Source organism: Artibeus jamaicensis, unplaced genomic scaffold (genome assembly GCF_021234435.1).
Source record: "Artibeus jamaicensis isolate MK-2021 breed Jamaican fruit bat unplaced genomic scaffold, CSHL_Jam_final scaffold_369, whole genome shotgun sequence".
Taxonomy (NCBI): domain Eukaryota; kingdom Metazoa; phylum Chordata; class Mammalia; order Chiroptera; family Phyllostomidae; genus Artibeus; species Artibeus jamaicensis.
Genome location: NW_026522042.1, coordinates 7,792,951 through 7,813,442, shown reverse-complemented (window position 1 = coordinate 7,813,442; position 20,492 = coordinate 7,792,951). Strand labels below are relative to the sequence as shown.

General features: G+C 40.2%; 1 protein-coding gene across 1 annotated transcript in view; it reads right to left on the bottom strand.

The window, feature by feature from the left end:
- C6 (complement C6) overlaps positions 1-20,067 on the bottom strand; it is a 57,911-nt gene extending 37,844 nt beyond the window's left edge. Inside the window, exons 1-7 of the mRNA XM_037138522.2 lie at positions 19,960-20,067; positions 15,425-15,497; positions 14,883-15,044; positions 13,324-13,480; positions 11,922-12,066; positions 5,215-5,356; positions 333-471 (exon numbers count right to left, since the gene is read on the bottom strand). Of these exons, the coding sequence (XP_036994417.2) occupies positions 333-471; positions 5,215-5,356; positions 11,922-12,066; positions 13,324-13,480; positions 14,883-15,044; positions 15,425-15,456 (777 nt within the window). The 5' untranslated portion in view covers positions 15,457-15,497; positions 19,960-20,067. The remainder of the gene's footprint in view (positions 1-332; positions 472-5,214; positions 5,357-11,921; positions 12,067-13,323; positions 13,481-14,882; positions 15,045-15,424; positions 15,498-19,959) is intronic.
- Positions 20,068-20,492: the final 425 nt, after the last annotated feature.

The window sequence follows — 20,492 nt, the reverse complement described above, 5'->3', positions numbered from 1 at the left end:
AAATCAAACCATTTTCTGTGTGGGGATGTGTCTCAGCTGTGTGTTCTTTAGAGAAAGCAGGAACTCGGGATTTTGGGAAATGTGGGTTTGAATCTCTAATTCTCTACTTATCAGCTGTTTGACTTTGGGCCAATGAACTACCTTAGTTTTTTTTCATTTGTAAATTGATGACAATAACACACTGACCTCACTGGGTTGTGGAAGGATTAAACGCTAACACATACCAGGTTGTTAAAAATATGCATTGGCTTTTTATTCTGTGCCTTCATTCATCACTAATTTTAGCTTATAATCACCATCATGTTGGAATGCCACTGAGACAAGTGTCATACCTCAAAGTTGACGTTTTCCAGATTGGCCGCAACACGGTACGCATTACTTGCTTTACTGCTTTTGACAGTTTTACATATTCCTCCAGTGAAAGAGTTATCAAGGACTTCTCCTCTGGGCTCTCCGGCTAGAAAATCAAACCTAGAAATAAGGCAATTTCCAAGAATTCAATAGATGTACAGCAATCTTTAAAACTTACTTATATGAAAGAAATCCCTCTCTGAGACATTTTTGACTCATGACAAATGACTTGAAGGAAAGAAAGCTGCCCCCCCCCCCCGCCCCCAGCCACTTTTATTTTCCCTGTCCATGGTGAAGCATCCAGAAAGCTCTGGAAGCCAAAACTTAACCCTTCTGGCCTGTCAGGTTTCCCATATTTCACTCACTTAGATGTTTTGGGCTTTCAGCCTGAAAGAAAATTGGAGTTTATAATTATTTCATGACTTATAAAACTAGCACTGACTTTGGAAGCAGATTATGAAATAAATTACTACGTAACTAATGCCACCCTTGGCCCACTTTTCTTCAGTGTGATAAAGAGGTTCTTGTGAAGATCTAACAATAAAATAGTAATAGCAATATTTTAATAGGATTGTAGAAATATTGTCTTTATGAGCTAATATTTACAATTTATTTCACAAAAATGCTTAATATTCCATATGCTTATGATACGCTGAGCATTTTTATCTCTATCTAATATTAGTTATTAAAAATTTATGATAACCATGTGACGCCGATAGAACCATTATACTCATTTTACAAATGAGGAAATTGAAGCATAGAAACTAATTAGCTTAGCACAACCCAGATATTTAAGAAATTGTTTTTGGTAGAAAGTTTTCCACGATGCTAATAGTTTTCCAAATTCTAACAGATTTTGACATGTATTTGGTGGAGAAGAATAAAACGTTTTGTGTCAAAATGTTCAGTAATGCTGTGGTACATGTGGTGAGATAACAGAGAATATATATAATGGTCTTTGCTGCCACGTATGGAACTCCTAAATCCCTTGTAATCTCTTAAGTGGGAAGGGCACTGAGCGTATCTTTTGTTCTAATGTTTAGTCTTTGACCCTGGATTGTGACACACAACTCCTCAGTCTCTAGGAATTTCCTGGGGGATAATGTTGTCTTTTTTATTTAATTTATTTTTCAATAATGGTTGACAGGTAATATTATATTACTTTCAGGTGTATAACATAGTGATTAGGCATTTATATAATTTAAGGAGTGATCAACCTGATAAATCTAGTACCTATATGTGCCATGTTTTTTGTTTGTTTGTTTCCTAATGAGGTGACTCTTGGTAGCCTCCTGGATGGGGACTGGCTACCAGGAAGACCAAGCTCTGATTAAAAGCTTAGAGTTCTAACCCTCCCTTCCATTCTCCAGAAGGAGGAGAGGGATGGAAATGGAGTTAATGATCAATCACACCTACATGATGAAACCTCCAAAAGATACCCCCCAAATATAGGCTTCTGAGCGCTTCTGTTCCGGTGAATGCACGGAGGTGCACCCAGAAAGGGCATGAAAGCTCAGAGCTCCTTCCCCCATACCTTGCCCTGCTCACACCTCCCCAAATGCATGTGTTTGTCTGCTCCCTTTATGATATTCACTTACAATAAGCTGGTAAACAGTCAGTAAATTGTTTTACAGGGCTCTCTCTGTGAGCTGCTGCAGCGCATGGATCAGACCCCAGAAGGGGGTTGGGGGAACCTTCAACACATCAGGAGTGCAGGTGAAGTGGCACCTGAAGTGTTGGGGGGCAGTCTGGTGGGACTGAGCCCTTCACATATGGCATCTGACTCTATCTCCAGATGGACAGTGTCACAGTTGAGTTACATTGTGGGGCAGCCAGCTGGTGTCGCAGAGAGTTGCTCCACTGGGGAGAGCTCCCACATATCTGTGGTCAGAAGTGGGAGCATGGTACAGTGTGAGAATAAAACAGGTACACGGGAAGGACTGGTGCGTGAGTTACAGCTCAGAGAAGCGGTTCCAAACGGGAGTGACTCCTGCGGGTTCAGCAAGATGCCTCTCACACCCTAATGGCTGCGAGCACAACTCCAGGTATGTTCTCATTCATATTTGAATTTGTATCAACACAGGTAATTGAAGGAGGAAATAAAAAGAGCTGGTCTGGAAAGAAATTTTCGAACTACTTAAGTTATCATGACAAACACAGGTGTTTCAGACTCATTCCTTTTCATTTTCTGACTTAAGATGGGTCAATGAGGAAAGAAGGACTGCGGACCTTGTACTGCCTTCTGCCATGGACTTGTGAGTTTGTCCTGAGCTAGAAAGAACTTAACACAAATGGCTCCCAGGTCATGAGGAAACTCTGAAGGTCGCAGCTGCTTGCAGAGAGCCTGAAGACAGGACTCCCAAGCCGTGCCCGAGGAACCTTTCACGAGTTAAGTCAAGCATGCAGCAGTTTTCAGCCTTACTCTTTCTCCTCCCCTCTGTGATACTTAAGTTGACTTTAACTGTTTTGGTGTTTCAAATACACCATGGGTTTTGATATTATCAATTTCTAAATGACTTTTGTCTAATTTGGTTTAATGCATCATATTTTGTAATTTTGTGAATTTATTTAAAGTTATATATACATATATAAATATGCTTGTGTGTATGTTTGTATCTTGGCTGAACCTGAGAAAAAAATAAATAGCATGCTTATATTGCTTCAGATTTAAGACCCGGTAACTGATGTTGGCAAGGAAAAAATGTTGTTCTGTCTTGTTATTCTTCCTTGGCCAGATGCCATTTAAAAAGAGGCACAGCCTCCCAGGAAACAACCTTCTGTGGGTAGAAATGGGTAAGACAGGGGAGAGAGTTTCTAAGGCCAGCAGATTAGAGAGAGATTCCAGTAAGTAGCTCTTAAAACTCAGTTCTTGGGCAGACTAGAGAGAGATTCCAGTAAGAGACTCTGAAAACTCAGGTCTTGGGAAGATTAGAGAGAGATTCCAGTAAAAGACTCTCAAAATTCAGTTCTTGGGGAATCGAGGAGAGAACTGGCTGTCCTGACCCAGCAGGTTTTGCTCATTTCTGAGAATCCTTGGGACCACAGCTGTGCTTGGCTGAGGGCCACACGGTCCTCCTGTTAAAGTATACATAGCATGTGGTCCTCCCCATCTGGAGCTCCAGAGTCTAGACCAGCTGAGCAAGGGGTGAGTGTGTGATGTCACCCCTCATCAATCAGAACACTAGAAAACACGACTCTCAAGTGGGAGTTCTGGCTGAGGTTTCCTTCCAGAGAAAGGAGAAAACAGAAACCATTTCTGCACATTGATAAGAAGTTGCTATTGAAATGCACTCGTTGAAATCAACTCTAATTAGGAATTCTTAGGACGGAACCTCAAATAAGTCTGTAGTCATCCAACATACTAGGGAGGAACTGCAGCCCAGAGACGTTCAATAACTTGGTTATGATGTGGTGAGTTAATGCAGAACTGGGTTGAGAACCTGGCTCCCCTTGCTTGCAAGCTAATGGCTGTTCCATCTTTACTGCTTCCCTGGCCCAAGAGGTGTCAGTTTTTATTCCAATTAAAATGAGGTTGCATTTGCAATGGCTGCTGTTTGTCTTTATTGTCTCAAGTCTTTGTGTTATGCAAGTCTGAGAGCGTAAGTGGAGAATTTAAAAAACAAGTCCTATATGAAGTAATAAAAGCCTATCACAGACTATTTGCTTTTGGTCAAAAATCAAAGGGAGATTTCTTCATCGTGGGAGCAGGAGAGTACAGGAGATTATCTTTACTGATTTTTCTCATGCTTCCTACTCAGGCTTAGTTCTTCTGTTTCCATTGATTGCTCTCACATTTTCTAAAGTTTTCTAAGTCATCAGTTCAGTGTGATAAATTTGGAATTCCTTGCTGAACCTCCAATGCTCTCATGACTTAAAATAGGGATATTAGAGTTTCTGGAATGGGAATACTAGAATTTCTGAGTACTAGTCAAAGATTGCGTTGCATGGTCTCCCAAGGTTTCTTCCAGTCCACTCACATCGTTTAGGTGGTTCTTGTTCTGAATTAGCATGAAATGGTGGTAATAACCTGGATTTTGAAGTCTAGATTTGAATCTTGTTTCCACCATTACTAGTTGGTAGACTTGGGCAGATTATGGAAGTTTTCTGAGGCACAGTTTGTAAAGAACAAGAACCAGATAGAAACACAGGTTGATCTTTGGCCTTTAAACTGTACTGACCTCCTCACACATCACATAGTTTATGTGAGAAAAAGTTTTGGACACCCTAGTCATGTTCATTTCATCTCTAACTCTCCAAACTTTTTCAAACCTTTTTTTTAATCATCTCTTTTTTCTATGCTTGCCTAAATCCTTTCCTCTGGCTTGGTCTCCCATTACTGAGACAGGGCTTGATGCTCACCCCTGACTCACTCCATTTCATGCTAATTCAGGTTTGCTTCTCTAGCGTTTGGACTGCTGACACACTCTTAGGCATCCTTTTTGGATGCCCTTGTTCTCCATTGGCTCCTGCCATTTCTGAGTGGTTACTCACCCACTCAAGACCCAGCTGCAGGAATCCATCCTGGTACCTCCCAGCTTGGCAGGCCTCCCAGCAGCTGGCCCTGATCTGCTCTACAGCTGTCAGAAAGGACATGTGAGGATTAAAACAAGCAACAAGTATGAAGGGCCCATAACATGGCCTGGTACAAAGGAACTATGAAAAGGCTAAATAATTTTATTCCCTAGGATTAAGGGCCATGGCCACATGCTGACTGAGCATAGCAGCCAAGTGCTGGAGGCAGGACTGAGAAGAGCGGTAGGAGGGTAACGAGGGAGCAATGTGTCTCACTGCTCCATTGCTGCTTCCCCATCATTAGCTCTGAGTTGCTGTTATTCCCCCAAATAACAAAACGATGTTACATACCCAGTGCCCATCCTGTACACGTTAGGGATGGGTTCAAATTTCCGTGCACATACTGTTTTTTTCTTGCCACAACCCCTTTCATCTGAATTGTCTCCACAGTCATTTTCTCCATTGCATTCTAATTTGCTAGCAATGCAGCGGCCTGGTCAAAAAAAGCAAACAATAGCTTTAACAACAAATGATCATCTAAGACAGTGTTTATTCATTTGAAATATTAGTGCTTTAAATTTCAAAAGTTAAAAGTTTTCATTTTATTAACTGACTTATCCAAACTCATGCTTTACATTAAAATAATTTTTAAAATTTTTCCATTACAGGTGACATTCAATATTATACTACTTTCGGGAGCACAGTATAGTAGTTAGATATTTATATAACTTATGAAGTGATTGCCCAATAAGTCTAATACCCACCTAAGGTTTTGTTAGTTTTTGATAAAGATTTAGGAACATATGGAAAATGAAATTATTATTTAGTCACCAGGGGGCTGATTGTCTTAAATAAGAGAATTAAGTTTAGAATCCCATTCCCATTATAGTAAACTTTCGGCAGAAATCACTCTCTGTAGGAAAAAATGAACAGCAGGTTCAGAATGTTGTTCTGAGTCAGTACAGCAGACTAAAGGTCATTGTTTTATTTTTTTAAATCTTAAAATTTGCACACACACCTACACGCACACTAGTATGTATGGCAATATGGCTGAATCTCTACAATTTTGTTGAGAAAGCCAGACACATGAGAGTCATGCCACCTGATTGCTTTATATGACATTCAAGAGCAAGCAGAGGGATTAGCTGGAAATAGGAAAACAGCGAGTTCTTCAGGTGTGTGGGTATTTTCTACATCTTGATTGGGGGTTGTTTACATGGATGTACACATCCTTCAAAATAAAACTGCAAACTTATTTTCTGTGTATTTTATGATACATAATTATTTTACTATACATAATTACCACATTTTTAGTATGTAGCCACTATGTATAATTACTGCATAGAATTGTTTTACTACATGTAGTTTACTATATCTAATTATTTTTTGGACGAATTAAATGCCTCTGTGATACAGTATTAGTTGGCAGGTTAAGTTAGTGAGTTTAGGGAATAGGACGAACTTCATGCACTTCAGTGATTCCTTTCCCTTTTAAACTTACTGAATTCCATAAGGGTCCTTGGAATCGGTAACTATGCATTGCAGACATGGAAATACCTTATGAACAATGAATGGCAGCCCCTCTGCTGTCCCTGACTCCCTTGCCTGTAATCAGGGGTGTTGCTGGCTTCCTACCGTTATATACAGGCCTCACCAACAACGACAGGGAAATGTTTCACTCAAGGTCATCTGGTTAACTATTTTAGGTTGTGATCAGCATCTCCCTGTAGCTATGTGAGACTATTTTGACTCAATGGAAAGCTTGGAGAAATGGGCTACTGTGTTGAATACTTTTTTTTTTAATTACTGGAGAATTCCCCAGAAAGCACTTAGTTTTAACTCCTTCGGTTAATAATTTTCACTAAGAAGGTAGGGTGTAATGTAAGTAATTAAGTCACTCAATTATTCAAAACCTTGTATTGTAACTGGACTAACATTATAAAGAGTTATGGTTATGCACCCCAGAATCATATGAGACTGAACATGTAGAAATAGAATTTCTATTAATCCCAGCATATAACCTGAAAGATACTCTATTTTATAAGAGCACATTTTTAGTTTTTTATTTGTTTGTTTGTTTGTTTACAGGGCAGAACAGAATAGGTAATTTAGTTTGAAATACAGATGCTTTCAGTAAAGAAAAATCCCCAAATATTACATTTCTAAATGTTTTGAATCTGGCACTTACAAATTTGGGCAAAAGCTAATTTTTTATATGGTTACACCAAAATAATTCCTATTCTATCAAACAGGTGGGGAAACACATGCAGGATACTGTTCTCATTAATCCAGCTTCTTGAGCAGGGTGCCAGATTTGTGAGAACACAAGAAATTCTCTCTATTTGTACTTCTAGGTATATTGGAGAGGATCTCCTAGCAAGGGTAGGAATGAAAGCAAAAGAGCACCTCCTGAGTGTTGTTTAGGAATGAGTGGCATGTGCAATATAGGCCTGATGCGATACAGCTAAGAATGGCTCCAGGCCACAAAACTCAACGGAGCAGGAAGCACCAAGGGGGTGGGATTGTAAGCCACACGTTTATCCCACACCAAAGAAGGGGTGGGAAAGGTGAGGGGCACTTTGGATAGTGCAGGGTTACAGAAGTCATCCATTAGCCAGCAGGCACACATAACATATATATATACTTAAGCCCATAGCCATGTAATCATTTACAAATTGTACATGTTTTTTCTATCTACTTGAACTGATTTTTTTAAGTTGCATAAACATGTTTTATTTTTTTTTAATTTTTTATAGTTTCACAATTACAGCTGTCCCCATTTTCCCCCCATTACTCTCCCCTGCTCTACCCATCCCCCACATTCAATCCTCCCCTTCCCCCCCCCATTGTCTTTGTCCATGGGTCCTTTATACAAGTTCCTGGGCTTGACCCTTTCCCTTCTTCTGTCATCCCCCTTCCCTCTAATCACTGTCAGTTTGTTCTTTATTTCTGTGTCTCTGGTTCTATTTTGCTTGCTTGCTTGTTTTGTTGATTATACTTGAACGGGTTTTTGTTACTGCAATGATATACTATTTGTATAACCAGCTGCAAATTCTCTAGCCTTCCGTGCTCAAACATGGGAGAAAGGAGTCAGCACAGTGCACGGAGGTTAGCCTCGTGAGTAATTCTCAAAGATTCATTAAATGAATATACTTAGTTCTGGGGACTCTCGGAAGACTCTGAACAGAAACTGTGAAGGAGGAAAGGGCAGAGGGAAACTCTTTGGGATAGACAGTTCTTTGGTAATTAAAGGCTAAATATCATCCTGAGTCAGACAAATTATGCTCCATTCAACCTTTTATTCCCTTTGAGAGTGGTTTTATTAGATAGTTTTAGGAGGGCACAGTAGTAGAATATTTAACAACCAGTCAGAATGATTGCCAGTGAAGTCTGTGCTAGGGATTAACCAATGAAGGGCTGAATCATGGGAAGATCTAGGGATTCCTGGTGAAGGGACCTGGACAACAGGGCAGAGGTTATCTGGAGACTCAGGCTTGTAGCTGCTTACTAACCATTGCAGATTCATTTCAATGGTTTAGTTTAGTTTAGTTTAATTTTGTTTTACCGATGGCTGCAGACATACTGCTGATGAACTAGTGATTGGTTGTCTGTATACCACTAACTTTCCTGAAATTGCTCATTATGAATTAGTGGCCTATGGATGTATTTAAAGCCTTCTTAAACTTGTGAATATTTTGGCCTAAACGAAGCTTTTTAAAAAAATTATAGAATTTATCATTTATTAAACAAACAAGTCTTTCCTGCTAATTTGTTCTAAAAACTCTCCTTCAAGCCTCACATAATTATACTTCAGTTCAAAGTCTTTATCTTAATATTTTGGGTGTAATGCTTGGGTCTGTATAGTCCTCAGCCAATGCCATGAAGATTTTTCTTCCGGGCCCTCTTTCATCAGTATCTCACATGACCTTGTTCATATAGGTATGATATCTATTATCCTCTGTCCCACCTTCTTATTCCACATTTGGGGGAGCATGGCACAGGGGGAAAACCCTGGCACCTGCATTTCCGTCTGACATTTAGAAAAGATTGGCAAAGCTGAAGGCAGGAAGCAAGGAGAAAAACCTCTATGTCTAAGGTCTGGGGTCCGTTTTCTACAGAGTTGGAAATCCACTATGTAGTTATAGATCCTTTACTTTCCGGTGTATTCCAGAGTACGTGGAAATGATGTAAATTGTATTCATCTGAACTCTAAATTTAACTTTAAATGTCCTACTTAGATAAGAGGTCAGTGAACTATGGCCCGTGGTCTAGAACTGACCACCTGTCTATTTTCATAAATATAACTTGACTGGAAGACAGCCATGCTCATTAATCCACAGCACTGTCTATGGAGGCTTTGATGGGAATATGCCAGAGCACAGTAGCTGCAACATAGACCTCAGACCCGCAAAGCCTAAAATATTTACCTGCTGGGCCTTCACTGAAAATGTTTGCAGGAATCTGATCTAGACTATTCAAAATGATGAGTGTTGACTCCTGGCCAAGATGGAGGCATAGGTAGAGACACTGTGCCTCCTCGCACAACCAAAATAAGGACAACAACAATTTAAAAACAAAAAAGCAACCAGCACTGACAGAAAATTGAACTGCATGGAAGTCCAACAACCAAGGAATTAAAGTAGACACACTCATTCAGACTGATAGGAGGAGTGGAGTTGGGGATTCACAGCAGGGCAGCTGGCAGACCTGGGCACGCAAAGCAGCAGCTGGAGGACCCAGTGAGGCAGCAGATCGTGGAGGAGTAGGGCATGTTCGGTCCCACATTCATGCGCAGATAAACCAGGCAAAACTGGGGAGCAAGAAAGACCATGCAACCCAGGGTCCCAGCACAGGCAAATAAAGCCTCAAAAACTCTGACTGAAAACACCTGTGGGGATTGAGGGGGCAGGCAAGACTCCTAGCCTCACAGGAGAGTTCACTGGAGAGACCCCACACGGTCCTAGAATGTACACAAATCCACACATACAAAAACCAGAACCAGAAGGGCCCAATTTGCTAGCGAGAAGTGGGAGAAGTGACTGAAATCCAGCAGAGAGTGGAGCAAATGCCATTGTTCCCTCTTGGACCCCTGCCCCACATATAGCATCACAATCCAGCAACTGGGTTGCCCTACTCTGGTGAACACCTATGGCTCTGCCCCTCACTACATAACAGTTTGTAAAGACAAAAAAAAAAAAAGGCCCAAACAAAAGAAGAGATCAAAACTCCAGAAGAAATACAACTAAGTAACAAAGAGATAGTCCACCTATCAGATGCACAGTTCAAAACACTGGTAATCAGGATGCTCACAGAATTGGTTAAATTTGATCACAAATTAGATGAAAAAATGAAGGTATGCTAAGTGACATAAAGGAAAATGCACAGGGAACCAATAGTGATGGGAAGGAAACTGGGACTCGGATCAATGGAGTGGACCAGAAGGAAGAAAGAAACATCCAATCAGAAAAGAATGAAGAAAGAAGAATTCAAAACAATGAGGAGAGGCTTAGGAACCTCCAGGACACCTTTAAATATCCCAACATCCAAATTATAGGGGTACCAGAAGGAGAAGAGAAAGAGCAACAAGTGGAAAAGTTATTTGAACAAATAATAAAGGAGAACTTCCCCATTCTGGGAAGTTCTTCCAGGAAGACTTCCAGGAAGAAGACTTCCAGGAAGCTCAGAGAGTCCCAAAGAAGTTGGACCCAAGGAGGAACACACCAAGGCACATCATAATTACATTAGCCAAGATTAAAACGAAGGAGAGAATTCTAGAAGCAGCAAGAGATAAGGGGACAGTCACCTACAAAAGAGTTCCTATCAGATTGTCAGCGGATTTCTCAAAAGAGACCTAACAGGCAAGAAGGGGCTGGAAAGAAGTATTCCAAGTCATCAAATCCAAGGACCTATATCCAAGATTGCTCTATCCAGCAAAGCTTTCATTTAGAATGGAAGGACAGATAAAGTGCTTCTCAGATAAGATCAAATTCAAGGAGTTCATCATCACCAAGCCCTTATTATATGAAATGTCAAAGGGACTTATCTAGGAAAAAGAAGATAAAAAATGTACAGTAAAATGACAGCAAACTCACAATAATTAACAACCATACCTAAAACAAAAACAAAAACAAACTAAGCAAACAACTAGAACAGGAACAGAACCACAGAAATGGAGATCACATGGAGGGTTACAACAGGGGAGTGGGAGGAGCAGAGAGGGGGAAAAGGTACAGAGAATAAGTACCATAGATGGTAGGTAGAAAATAGACAGGGGGAGGGTAGGAACAATATGGCAAATGTAGAAGCCAAGGACTTGTGACACATGGACATGAACTAAAGGGGGGGAATGTGGGTGGGAGAGAGTGGAGTGAAGGGGGAAAGTGGAATAACTGTAATAGCATAATCAATGAAATGTATTAAAAAAACGAAATAATGAGCATTGAAGAGCTATTAATTAGCAACAAAATGCATTGATTAAACAGTGTATTCAAGATGTGATTATAATCTAGTGAAAATTAACTGAATTCGTAAATCTGGATGGAAATTGGCCTTGAAGGGAATATTGCCATTGTTTAAGTCACCTTCAGTCTCCTCCTGTGAAGCCACTCAGTGGAGCACCCAGAACACTGGTCACATCATGTCTAATCACACCCCTGACATAACACCCTCACATCAATATTCTTAGCTTAAACTATAAAAAACCTTTTAAATCTGTTGCTGCTTTTTAATTGCTCATCCTGATGATAGATTTGTACTTACTAACAGCTAACTTTTAAAAGTATCTGCCTCCTTCTCCTTTCTCTTTTCCTGCTTTGTTACAGTGTAGAAACCTGGGTACTGGGTGAGCGAATGGATCAGGTAAGTGGTCAAGGTGGTTATAGTTTGAAAGCTCTAATTTCACACATAAATAGCCTGGTAGTTGGTGATACAACACCTCCATCTCACCATGCTTAAAATATGGTGGGATTTCTCTAGCTTTTACTGGAGTCCATTGGAATAACTTTATGTGAGTCAAGACATTTTTAGTGGAGGCTGGATATTTTCCAAAAGTACATTACCGCTGTCACAACGGAATTTATTCTTGCAGTCAATGTCTTCAATTTTGCAGAGTTTAGATGGAATGCATCGTTGGAAATTCACCAGGGGCTCAGTGCACGGTTGGCCTCCAAACTGACTGGGGCGCAGCATGGATCTAACCTTAAACTGAGAGAACAGGGGAGAGCAATGAGTCACTCTGCAGCAGGGTGAAAGCCGAAATGTAGCTAAGAAAACTGGGCTTCTCACGCACAGTAGTGATTTTGACTACAGTAGTGTTTCCTCTATGTACTAATGATTTTTCTGATTCCATTCTTGTGTGTCCTTAAGGAAGTCCTCCCTCTCTGGGCCCCAGTTTCCCTAAAAGGAGAAGGTGGAGCAAAAGGATTTCTAAGACTTCCAACTCTAAAATCATAAGATCCTAAATTAAATTGAAATCTAATGCACAGGTATATACTGAGGCTCTCCTGAGTACAGATTCTTCTGGGTAATAATAATAACAGCCCTTCCATGTCTCCAAGAGAGTGTGCCATGAGTGATACATGTGAAAGGATTTGGGGTCCTTGTGCACAAGGAAGTCAGGGTGGAAACCAAGTTTGACACATTCTCTACACTGTAAAAGATTGTAAGCGGGGAGTAGAACAGAGAGTTGGGGAAGAATAAAAACATGACAGGATTAAAGAGTTCTGACTGGTGTCAGAAAATTTGGTTCAGAATATAGCTCGTACATCCAACAGTGGTGTATTCTTGAGCCAATTACTTAACTCCTGATGAGCCATAACTTCCTCACCTGTACAACGAGTAAAGAACCACAAGGAGGGGCAAAGTTTGAATAAGGTCATGTATGTGAAGGGCCTGGAACAGTTCAGCTCAGAGAGTGGGTGCTCCACAAATTGGTTTCTTTTTCTCCGCCAACGTGCAATTGCTCAGCACCTGCTCTAACTGGAGTTTGCATGGTCAAGGTCCTCACAGGTGGGTAAATATTGCAGCTGGGAACAATAAACAAACCGAGGGACTTTCCCATGGAGGGCGGGGCAGGGGGGGCGGGAATAAGAGGGAGGGCAAAGAGGCAGGCTTTTTGGTTAATGTCCCAAATTTCTGTCTGATTTTAAATCTTGGGCTGAAATTCCCATTTTCTAGCACCTGCTTTTGCTTCCTGGGTTCTCAGTGATACAGACCCGGGCAGTTATGGTACAACTCCTGGGGGCAGGATTTCTTTCTGATGGTCCTACAACAGTGCAACATGTGAGATGGAATTTTCCATCCCCCCAAAAATAACTAAATGAAATTTCTCCCCAGTGGAAGGTAGGAAAGCTTATTTTCAGAAATTGAAGAAATCCAGCCTTCCTGTGATTGAGCCTTTCGGGGAGTCTGAGCCTTTTTATCGTGATTCGGATTTCCTGCATATGTCCGTGTGTCACCTACCTGTTTTTCAACACAAGGGTCACAGTCTGACCATGGTCCATAATCTCCCAGGAGGCAGTTGATAGGACAGGCTTGCACGTTACATTCTCTGCTCTCATGGAAGGCGCAAAGCTGGCCACAGTTGTTCTTCACAAAGTAATCATTCTTTACTGCACTTCTGTAATAGTGAGGGAAAATCTGCTTAGAATGAGTATATTCACTGTGGCTCCAGCCCAATAAGTAAAATATCACCAGGCATTAACTACAGTGAATAAAAGGAAAGCAGGTTTTCATGAAAAATCTGGGGGTTTGGCATTGTTCGGGTCTTACCTCTTCAAGGAATTCAGGAGCAGGTATCTAATTTATGGGGCGCAGTGCAAAATGAAAATGGGGAAGGGGGTGGCTCTTACTCAAAAATGAAGAATTTCAAGGCAGTGATGGTAGAGCATTAAGCCAAGCACGAAGCCCTTCTCAATGTGGGCTCACACACTGTGCAGCTGGCCCTGATGGAATTCCTGGAAGAGGCTGCACAGGAAAAGAAAGGAGAGGAGGAAGTCCCTGCAAATAGCTTAAAAGGTGACACCACAATGTGGTTGCACAATGGTTGGAATCAGAGTGATGGGGGGCCAAAGACTTGGAGAGAAAGGGACATGAGAGATACTTCTTGGAAAATTTATGGGAATTCTCCAGGCAACGAGGGGAAGGGCACTTGGAGGGAGCAGCGTGTGCGGAGGTGACTGGTGGGGCAGCACAGCCGGTCTGTGGAGCTGGTGGGCTGGTGAAGTGCACGGTTGGAAGGAACCCGGTTTACAGTTGCACTTGAGTTGGGAGGGGTTAAGAGAGCTACTGAGGGGCTCTTCAGTAAAAGACTCTTATAAACCACTCTGGTTTTGCACACTTAGTGGATGGTACACTGGAGGAGTCAATTGGTTATTGTAATGAGACTCACACCACATGTGCAAAAATAGTTTTCTAAAATAGATCTCTAAAAAAGTGCTACAATAGCTAAACCACATTAAATACGGGCCTTTCTCCCTCAAGTCACAGGAGCATCTCCATGGAACACAAACTCCCAGCAGATTTTTAAAAATTGCCAGGGACAAGTAGCCTGAATTGGTGAAAAGGCTGAATTACTGAATATTATTGAGTCAACAGTTTTCCTGCCTTTGCGTACATGCCGACCATCAAGATAATAGCTGGTGGTGCTGCTCGGTTGAGGTCATGTTGGACTCTTCAATGAGCAGAAAAGTCTCTATAGTTAACTCACTCACGGGTGGCGAGGAGAGTTACATGCTGATGGTGTAAAAAGCTGGAGTGGCGATGCTAAGTAAATGGTCAACAGAAAGTATTGCACAGATTCTCAGCTAAATTTCTTAGAAACACCTCAATTTTATGGAGAGAACAAAAATAGATTTTCACTCAACCTTACATGGAAAAGACCTCAAAGTCCATCCAAATTAGTGAGTTCTTATTTTGAGACACACTGTTTTTCCCCATTGCTTAGTGTGGTACTTTTGATATTGCACTCATCTCCGAGGTTGCCAGGGCACATGGGAAAAGTTACGTAGCTCCCCCCACACCTGTATCTGGTCTGGGTTCCAGTATTGCAGGTTTTCGAGCAGCTGGACCACTCACTCCATACATAATGATCACAGTAACAGGCTCGGCTCTTGTCAATCAGAGCACTCAGCAGGATGGAATACAGGATGGAGAGTCTGGCCATGTTCAAGAGCCTCCAGGCCCTGGAAAGGAATGATACATAAAATGTATCAAAGGCATATTAGCGTAAAGCTCTACAAATCACTCTCAGTTAACAATGCAGACATTATCTTAGAAAACATCAGCATCTCCCCGCTTCCTTGAGGCAAGTTAACACTTACAAACTTACATGTTCATGAGTACAAATCCTACTTCTGAAGAATTTTAGAGCATTGATTCCTGTGGCTACAACCCCTAGTACAAGTAAATTTCTCTGAACTGTTAGTGATAGGCTACAAGACAAAGTACAGAGTATATATTTGAAACCTATTCATTTCAAAACGGGAATTCTTATATAACCTTATACTTTTCAAAACAACTTTTGTGTGAACAGATCCCTCAAGTACATTTCAGTTCTCCGTACTTTTCTGGGCCTGGGGAATGAGTTAGGACCATTTTCCTGGAAGTTTTATTCAGTTTCCTGGCATCCTGGAAACCTGTTAAAGAAAAAAAAACAAAAAAAGTCACAGACACAGACAACAGTATGGTGATTACCAGAGGGGAAGGGGGTGGGGGAGGTGGAGGAGGGTAAAGGGGGGTAAATGGTGAGGGAAGGAAACTTGACTTGGGGTGGTAGACACACAATACAATATACAGATGACATTATAGAATAGTATACTTTAAACCTATATAATTTTATTAACCAATATCACCCCAATAAAGTCAATAAAAAAGAAAAAATAGCCAGGAAATTTTAAAAAGAGAGAGTGCACTGTCTGATTTACCTCTACCTTCAGAGTCATAGAAGTTGGAGCTGGAATAGATCTTTGAAATCTGCGGGTTAACTCCCTCATTTTACAGGTGATGAAACTGAGGCTCAAGGAGGAGCACTGACATTGCGGCAGGAGGGCAAGTGAGAGCCCATGGCTCCTTGTTCTTAGATGAGGTGTGTCCCTTCATTGAATTCTTAGAGACACTAATTACTGTATTACTGTAATTACTGTGTTACTGGAGCATCTCCCTGTGCTTGGAGCTCTACCATGCAGACCACAAGAGGCTTTTCCAGATGTGGCAGAGCACCAGAGAAAACTTCAACCAGTAGTTCCCACTGGTATGCTGCAGGGACTTGCGGATTGCGAATTACCGAATTATCGAATTTGCAAAGCCACCTCTGCCCCACAATATTGCCATTTTGACCTTTATAGCTCTAAGAAAACATGCAACATATTTAAATACATGGAGAAAATACTGCTCTAATTAAGATAGTAACTTTCATTTAAAGAAGTAAAATCCCTTTTGCCTAATTTCTCTGCCTCAGTTTCATTATCTGGAAAACAGAAATACTACTTTGACCTTTTTCATAAGGCTTCTGGTAGAATTCAGTAAGAAATTTATGTAAAGTACTTAAAACAGTTCTTAGCATAGAATTATCACCCAGTATTAGCTTTTAAAATTAATAATGACACTTAAGAGTGTTGCAAATTTAATTGCTGCTGTTGGTCATGCATTTTCCAAAATGAAGGGGTCTTTGAATTACAGGAAAGATCAAGTGAGGATCAAAAACATGTTTTGATATTGAACACTCAAAATGATTTAGACATATGGTTTCCGTTACTTTGCATCTTATAAATAAAATCAGATCCCTGACCATCTGATTGGAAATTGAGATTTTCCACCTGTGTTTCACAGCCTCCTTCACTGCATTATTCTTCCCTTTTATATATCCCCTCCTATGTATAAATTATTATTGAGGTTCAAACAATATTTCCTCTTCCCTTTCTCCTTCAGTAGAAGGTAAACACCATGGAGGTTAATCTTTTTTTTGTTTTTGGCTGTTTTGTTTATTTTAGGATTTAGAAGAATGAGAGCAAGCATAGATATAATAATAAATATTGTTAAATTCATTGAGTAGAAGAAAGTTTACAAATGGCTTTTAATGAAATCTGAAGAATGAAATTTGAGTCCATCCTTGCAGAAACTTCTGTGATACTACTCTTAATATTTCTGCCAGATTAAGGGTATTTTATAGACTTTAGAAATAAACTTTTCTGTTCAATTGTCATTCATTGTTTCAGCAAGAGTGATGATCTGGTCGATCTCTAGCTTGTGATAGTTGATTAAAATAAAAAACTGGAACTCTTGAGATTTAGATTAATTTTTAATACTTGTAATTTTTTTAGTCATATATCTATTCTTTATATTCCTGTAAAACAGGACATATGGTATGTACGCCTCTGCACTTTGCTTTTTGCACTCCATAAAACACTTTGAAGGTATTCTCATAATAACACAGGCATATCTACTTAGTTCCTTTTAATGGCAGCATAATTTTATCCCATATGGGTGTATTATATTGGATTTAACCATTATCTTAATTGTGGACATTTAGTTTATGTACACACTGCAACAAACGTCTTTGTAATATATCTTAGCATAATTGTGTAGTGCCTCCGTGGGGTAAACAGGTGTGTGTATTCTGAGAAGCAAAGTGGCTCAAACAATATGTAAATTTAAAATTTTGATAGATATTTCCAACCTGCCTTAGTGAAATATGGCTCCTTCCAGTGTCTCAAAGAGTGAGCTTCTGATCACATTTTAATGTGGTTATTTTACATTTCTTAGTTGTGATGAAAAAGTACTTCAGCAAAAATAAAAAAGAGGTTTATCATTTTTTACATTTTTGTTCAAGTCAGAGGTTTGAGATCAGACATAAAAATTGTTTCTCCAATATGCTAAAAAAAATAGAGCATTCCTAATAAATGAATCACTAAACTTTTTGAACTTTCCTACAAGCTCAGAGAAGAATGATGGAATAAAACCCACCAAACTCATTGACATATGGCTAAATGTGTCCTTCAGTTCAAAGTGGAATGAGCACCCCTTTGACGGCCCACTGTGTGCCACTGGGCATCAAGTGAGATACAGAGAAATAGACTCCACTGTCTTTGTCGGGGCGGGGGGTAGGGGGGACAGACACTGAAGATGCTTCCCATGTTTTCTGTCCAAGCTGTTTTCTTCCAACTCACAGATAAGCCGCTACAGTCCAAGGCTATTTCCGTCATTAAACTGAGCAGGGACTCACCTGCTGATTTTAGTTTCCTGCTAAGTAACTTGCCTGGTTTCCCTCAGCAGCACAGCACCATGGGAGATTAGACCAGAGTGTTTAGACAGAACTTAGGTTGTGATCAGAGAGAAGGGCGGGAGGCCTGAACATCAGACCCAAGTTCAGACTAGGTGTTTGTTTTTCTTTTCTTTTTTTTGGGGGGGGGGGTGAGGGGCATAATTTGTAGGGTAATTTCTTAAGAAATTACAAATTATACAAGTAAGAGATGAATACATTTTCTCATACAAATGAAAATATTGCATATTATTTCTTTATTACTCATAATTTCTACCTCCTCTTTCCAGAAGTAACCACTTTGATTATATACTTCTAAAACTTTTTCTATTCATTCACATTTAAATATTGCTTTTTAAATTTAAATATTATATTATGTATGCAATTATAGCCCTTGGGAGCTGGAGTTTCTAAACAATGTGAAGTTTCCCTGATTAATTGCTAAACAGACCACCATCCCATCCCCTCAGCTCCAAATTGGGGTCTTTTCATACAACACTGCTTCGACAAGGAAATCTAAACAGAGTGTTTGGCTCTTGTTGCTGTTGTTTATTTGTTGTTTTCTTACTAGATTTTAAAGAAATGGATATCTTCCAGAATAATTCTGTCTATTGTAAAGAGAACAAATTCTTAAAGTAGTTTATGTTCATTCAGCTTGTAAGTGATTGGAAAAGACCGAATTACAAGAGGCTACCAGTTCTTGGTTCTCGGCAGACCCTGTTTTAACTCCCCAAAGCTTGAAAAGTATAGGCGGATTTTACTTCAGTTACCACCAGAAACTGCAAGCGCAGAACCCAGAAACAATATCCTGATCTCCTCTAAGGCTACAACTGTTCCAAAGCGACTAAGAAACTGCCCTAAATTAAGATGGTGTGTCAAAGCCTCTCTTTTAGGGGGTGCTCACAACAGAGCGAATTGGTAGCATCTCCTTTTATAACATTTTATTGCTACAAGGAGAAATTATTTTACATGAAAAAGATCATTTTTCATTCCAATAAATATAATTACTTCACTAGGTTCTTTTATTCATGTCCCATCATATGATATCAAGTGGTTCTTTATGTGTTAACTTTTAACATCTCTAGGCATTTGGGAGATATCTAACATTATAGGAGGACATTTTAGGCATTGTCACAGGGTGTTGATACAAACACGGAGCAAAGGACAATGGCTAAGAAAACCCTCCAGTGCAGGACCAGGGAGAGGGGCAGCCATTCTGCGGGGTTCTCATCGCTGTCACCCCCTCTTGAGCCCTAAAAATCAGTGATCCCACTGAACCACTGGAAATGACTTGTGAGCATTTAGAGAACATTAGTGTAGGGCGAAGTCTGTCTGATTTTGACCTGGGACCCTCCCTTGACCGATTTGTCTGCAAGGCAGCTCCTGTATCTTCCTCAGCAGGTTTACGGGATGATCTCATTTGCTCTCAAACACAGGTTCTCCCTTTCCCTGTCAACTCTGTGAATCTTCTACCCTTTTTTTTCCTTCTGTTTATGCCCCAGGAGCTCAAGAAATAATTTGCCATTGCTAATGTAGAGTGAGGAGCCCCACGGCACATGACTGATCTGTTAGCTAAGGGTATGTCTGTTTAACTTTTAATCCTAAACAGTAAGGTAATCCTAACAGTAAGGTTCTTTCTATGAAAGAAAATTTATGTAAGAAACATGAACTTTTGGGTCTCTTAAATTTTAAGCAAAGTAGTTATAGCTAATTTCAAAAAGACAAAGAAATGGCAATAATCCAAGTTAATGTGTTTTACCTGTGAAAGGATAAATTTGTTAGAAACACAATCTACAATTCTGAAAGATTAAAATTACCAATGAAATCATTATGTCACTCACCTTTAAAACAGAGTTTGTGGTGGCCAAGGAGTGAATCCGTGAATGCCTGTGGAAGCAATAATTGCTCACAATCAAAAGGGTTTAAATGATAATCCAGGCCACCCTTTGACCTTGTGGCTTACTGGCACACAGTAACGCCGTGACATCACGGGGACCTGACACACCTAGAGTGTGTTGTACAAACATTGTGTGGAGACCCTGGACTTTGTAAATGATTGCTTCGATTGGTGGTTACTGCAAGACTCCTAAGAGTGAGGCATTCCCAGGGACTGGACTTTCCAGCGACTGCCCCACTTCAGGGCTCTCGTAGTCGGTGCTGCTACTGCAGAGAAAAGAAATCTCTGACTCCACCAGGGGGACTTCTTTAGAATAAGATGCTTAAAATTGCCTTCTCCTTCCCCAGTAGGAATGTTTATTTAATTAAAACATGTAGATCCTATTTTCTAATTATAGAATATTTGTTGAGGGAGATTTAGAAAACATGAAAAAGTATAAGGAGAGAAATCAAAAACATTTTTAATGACCAGACAAAA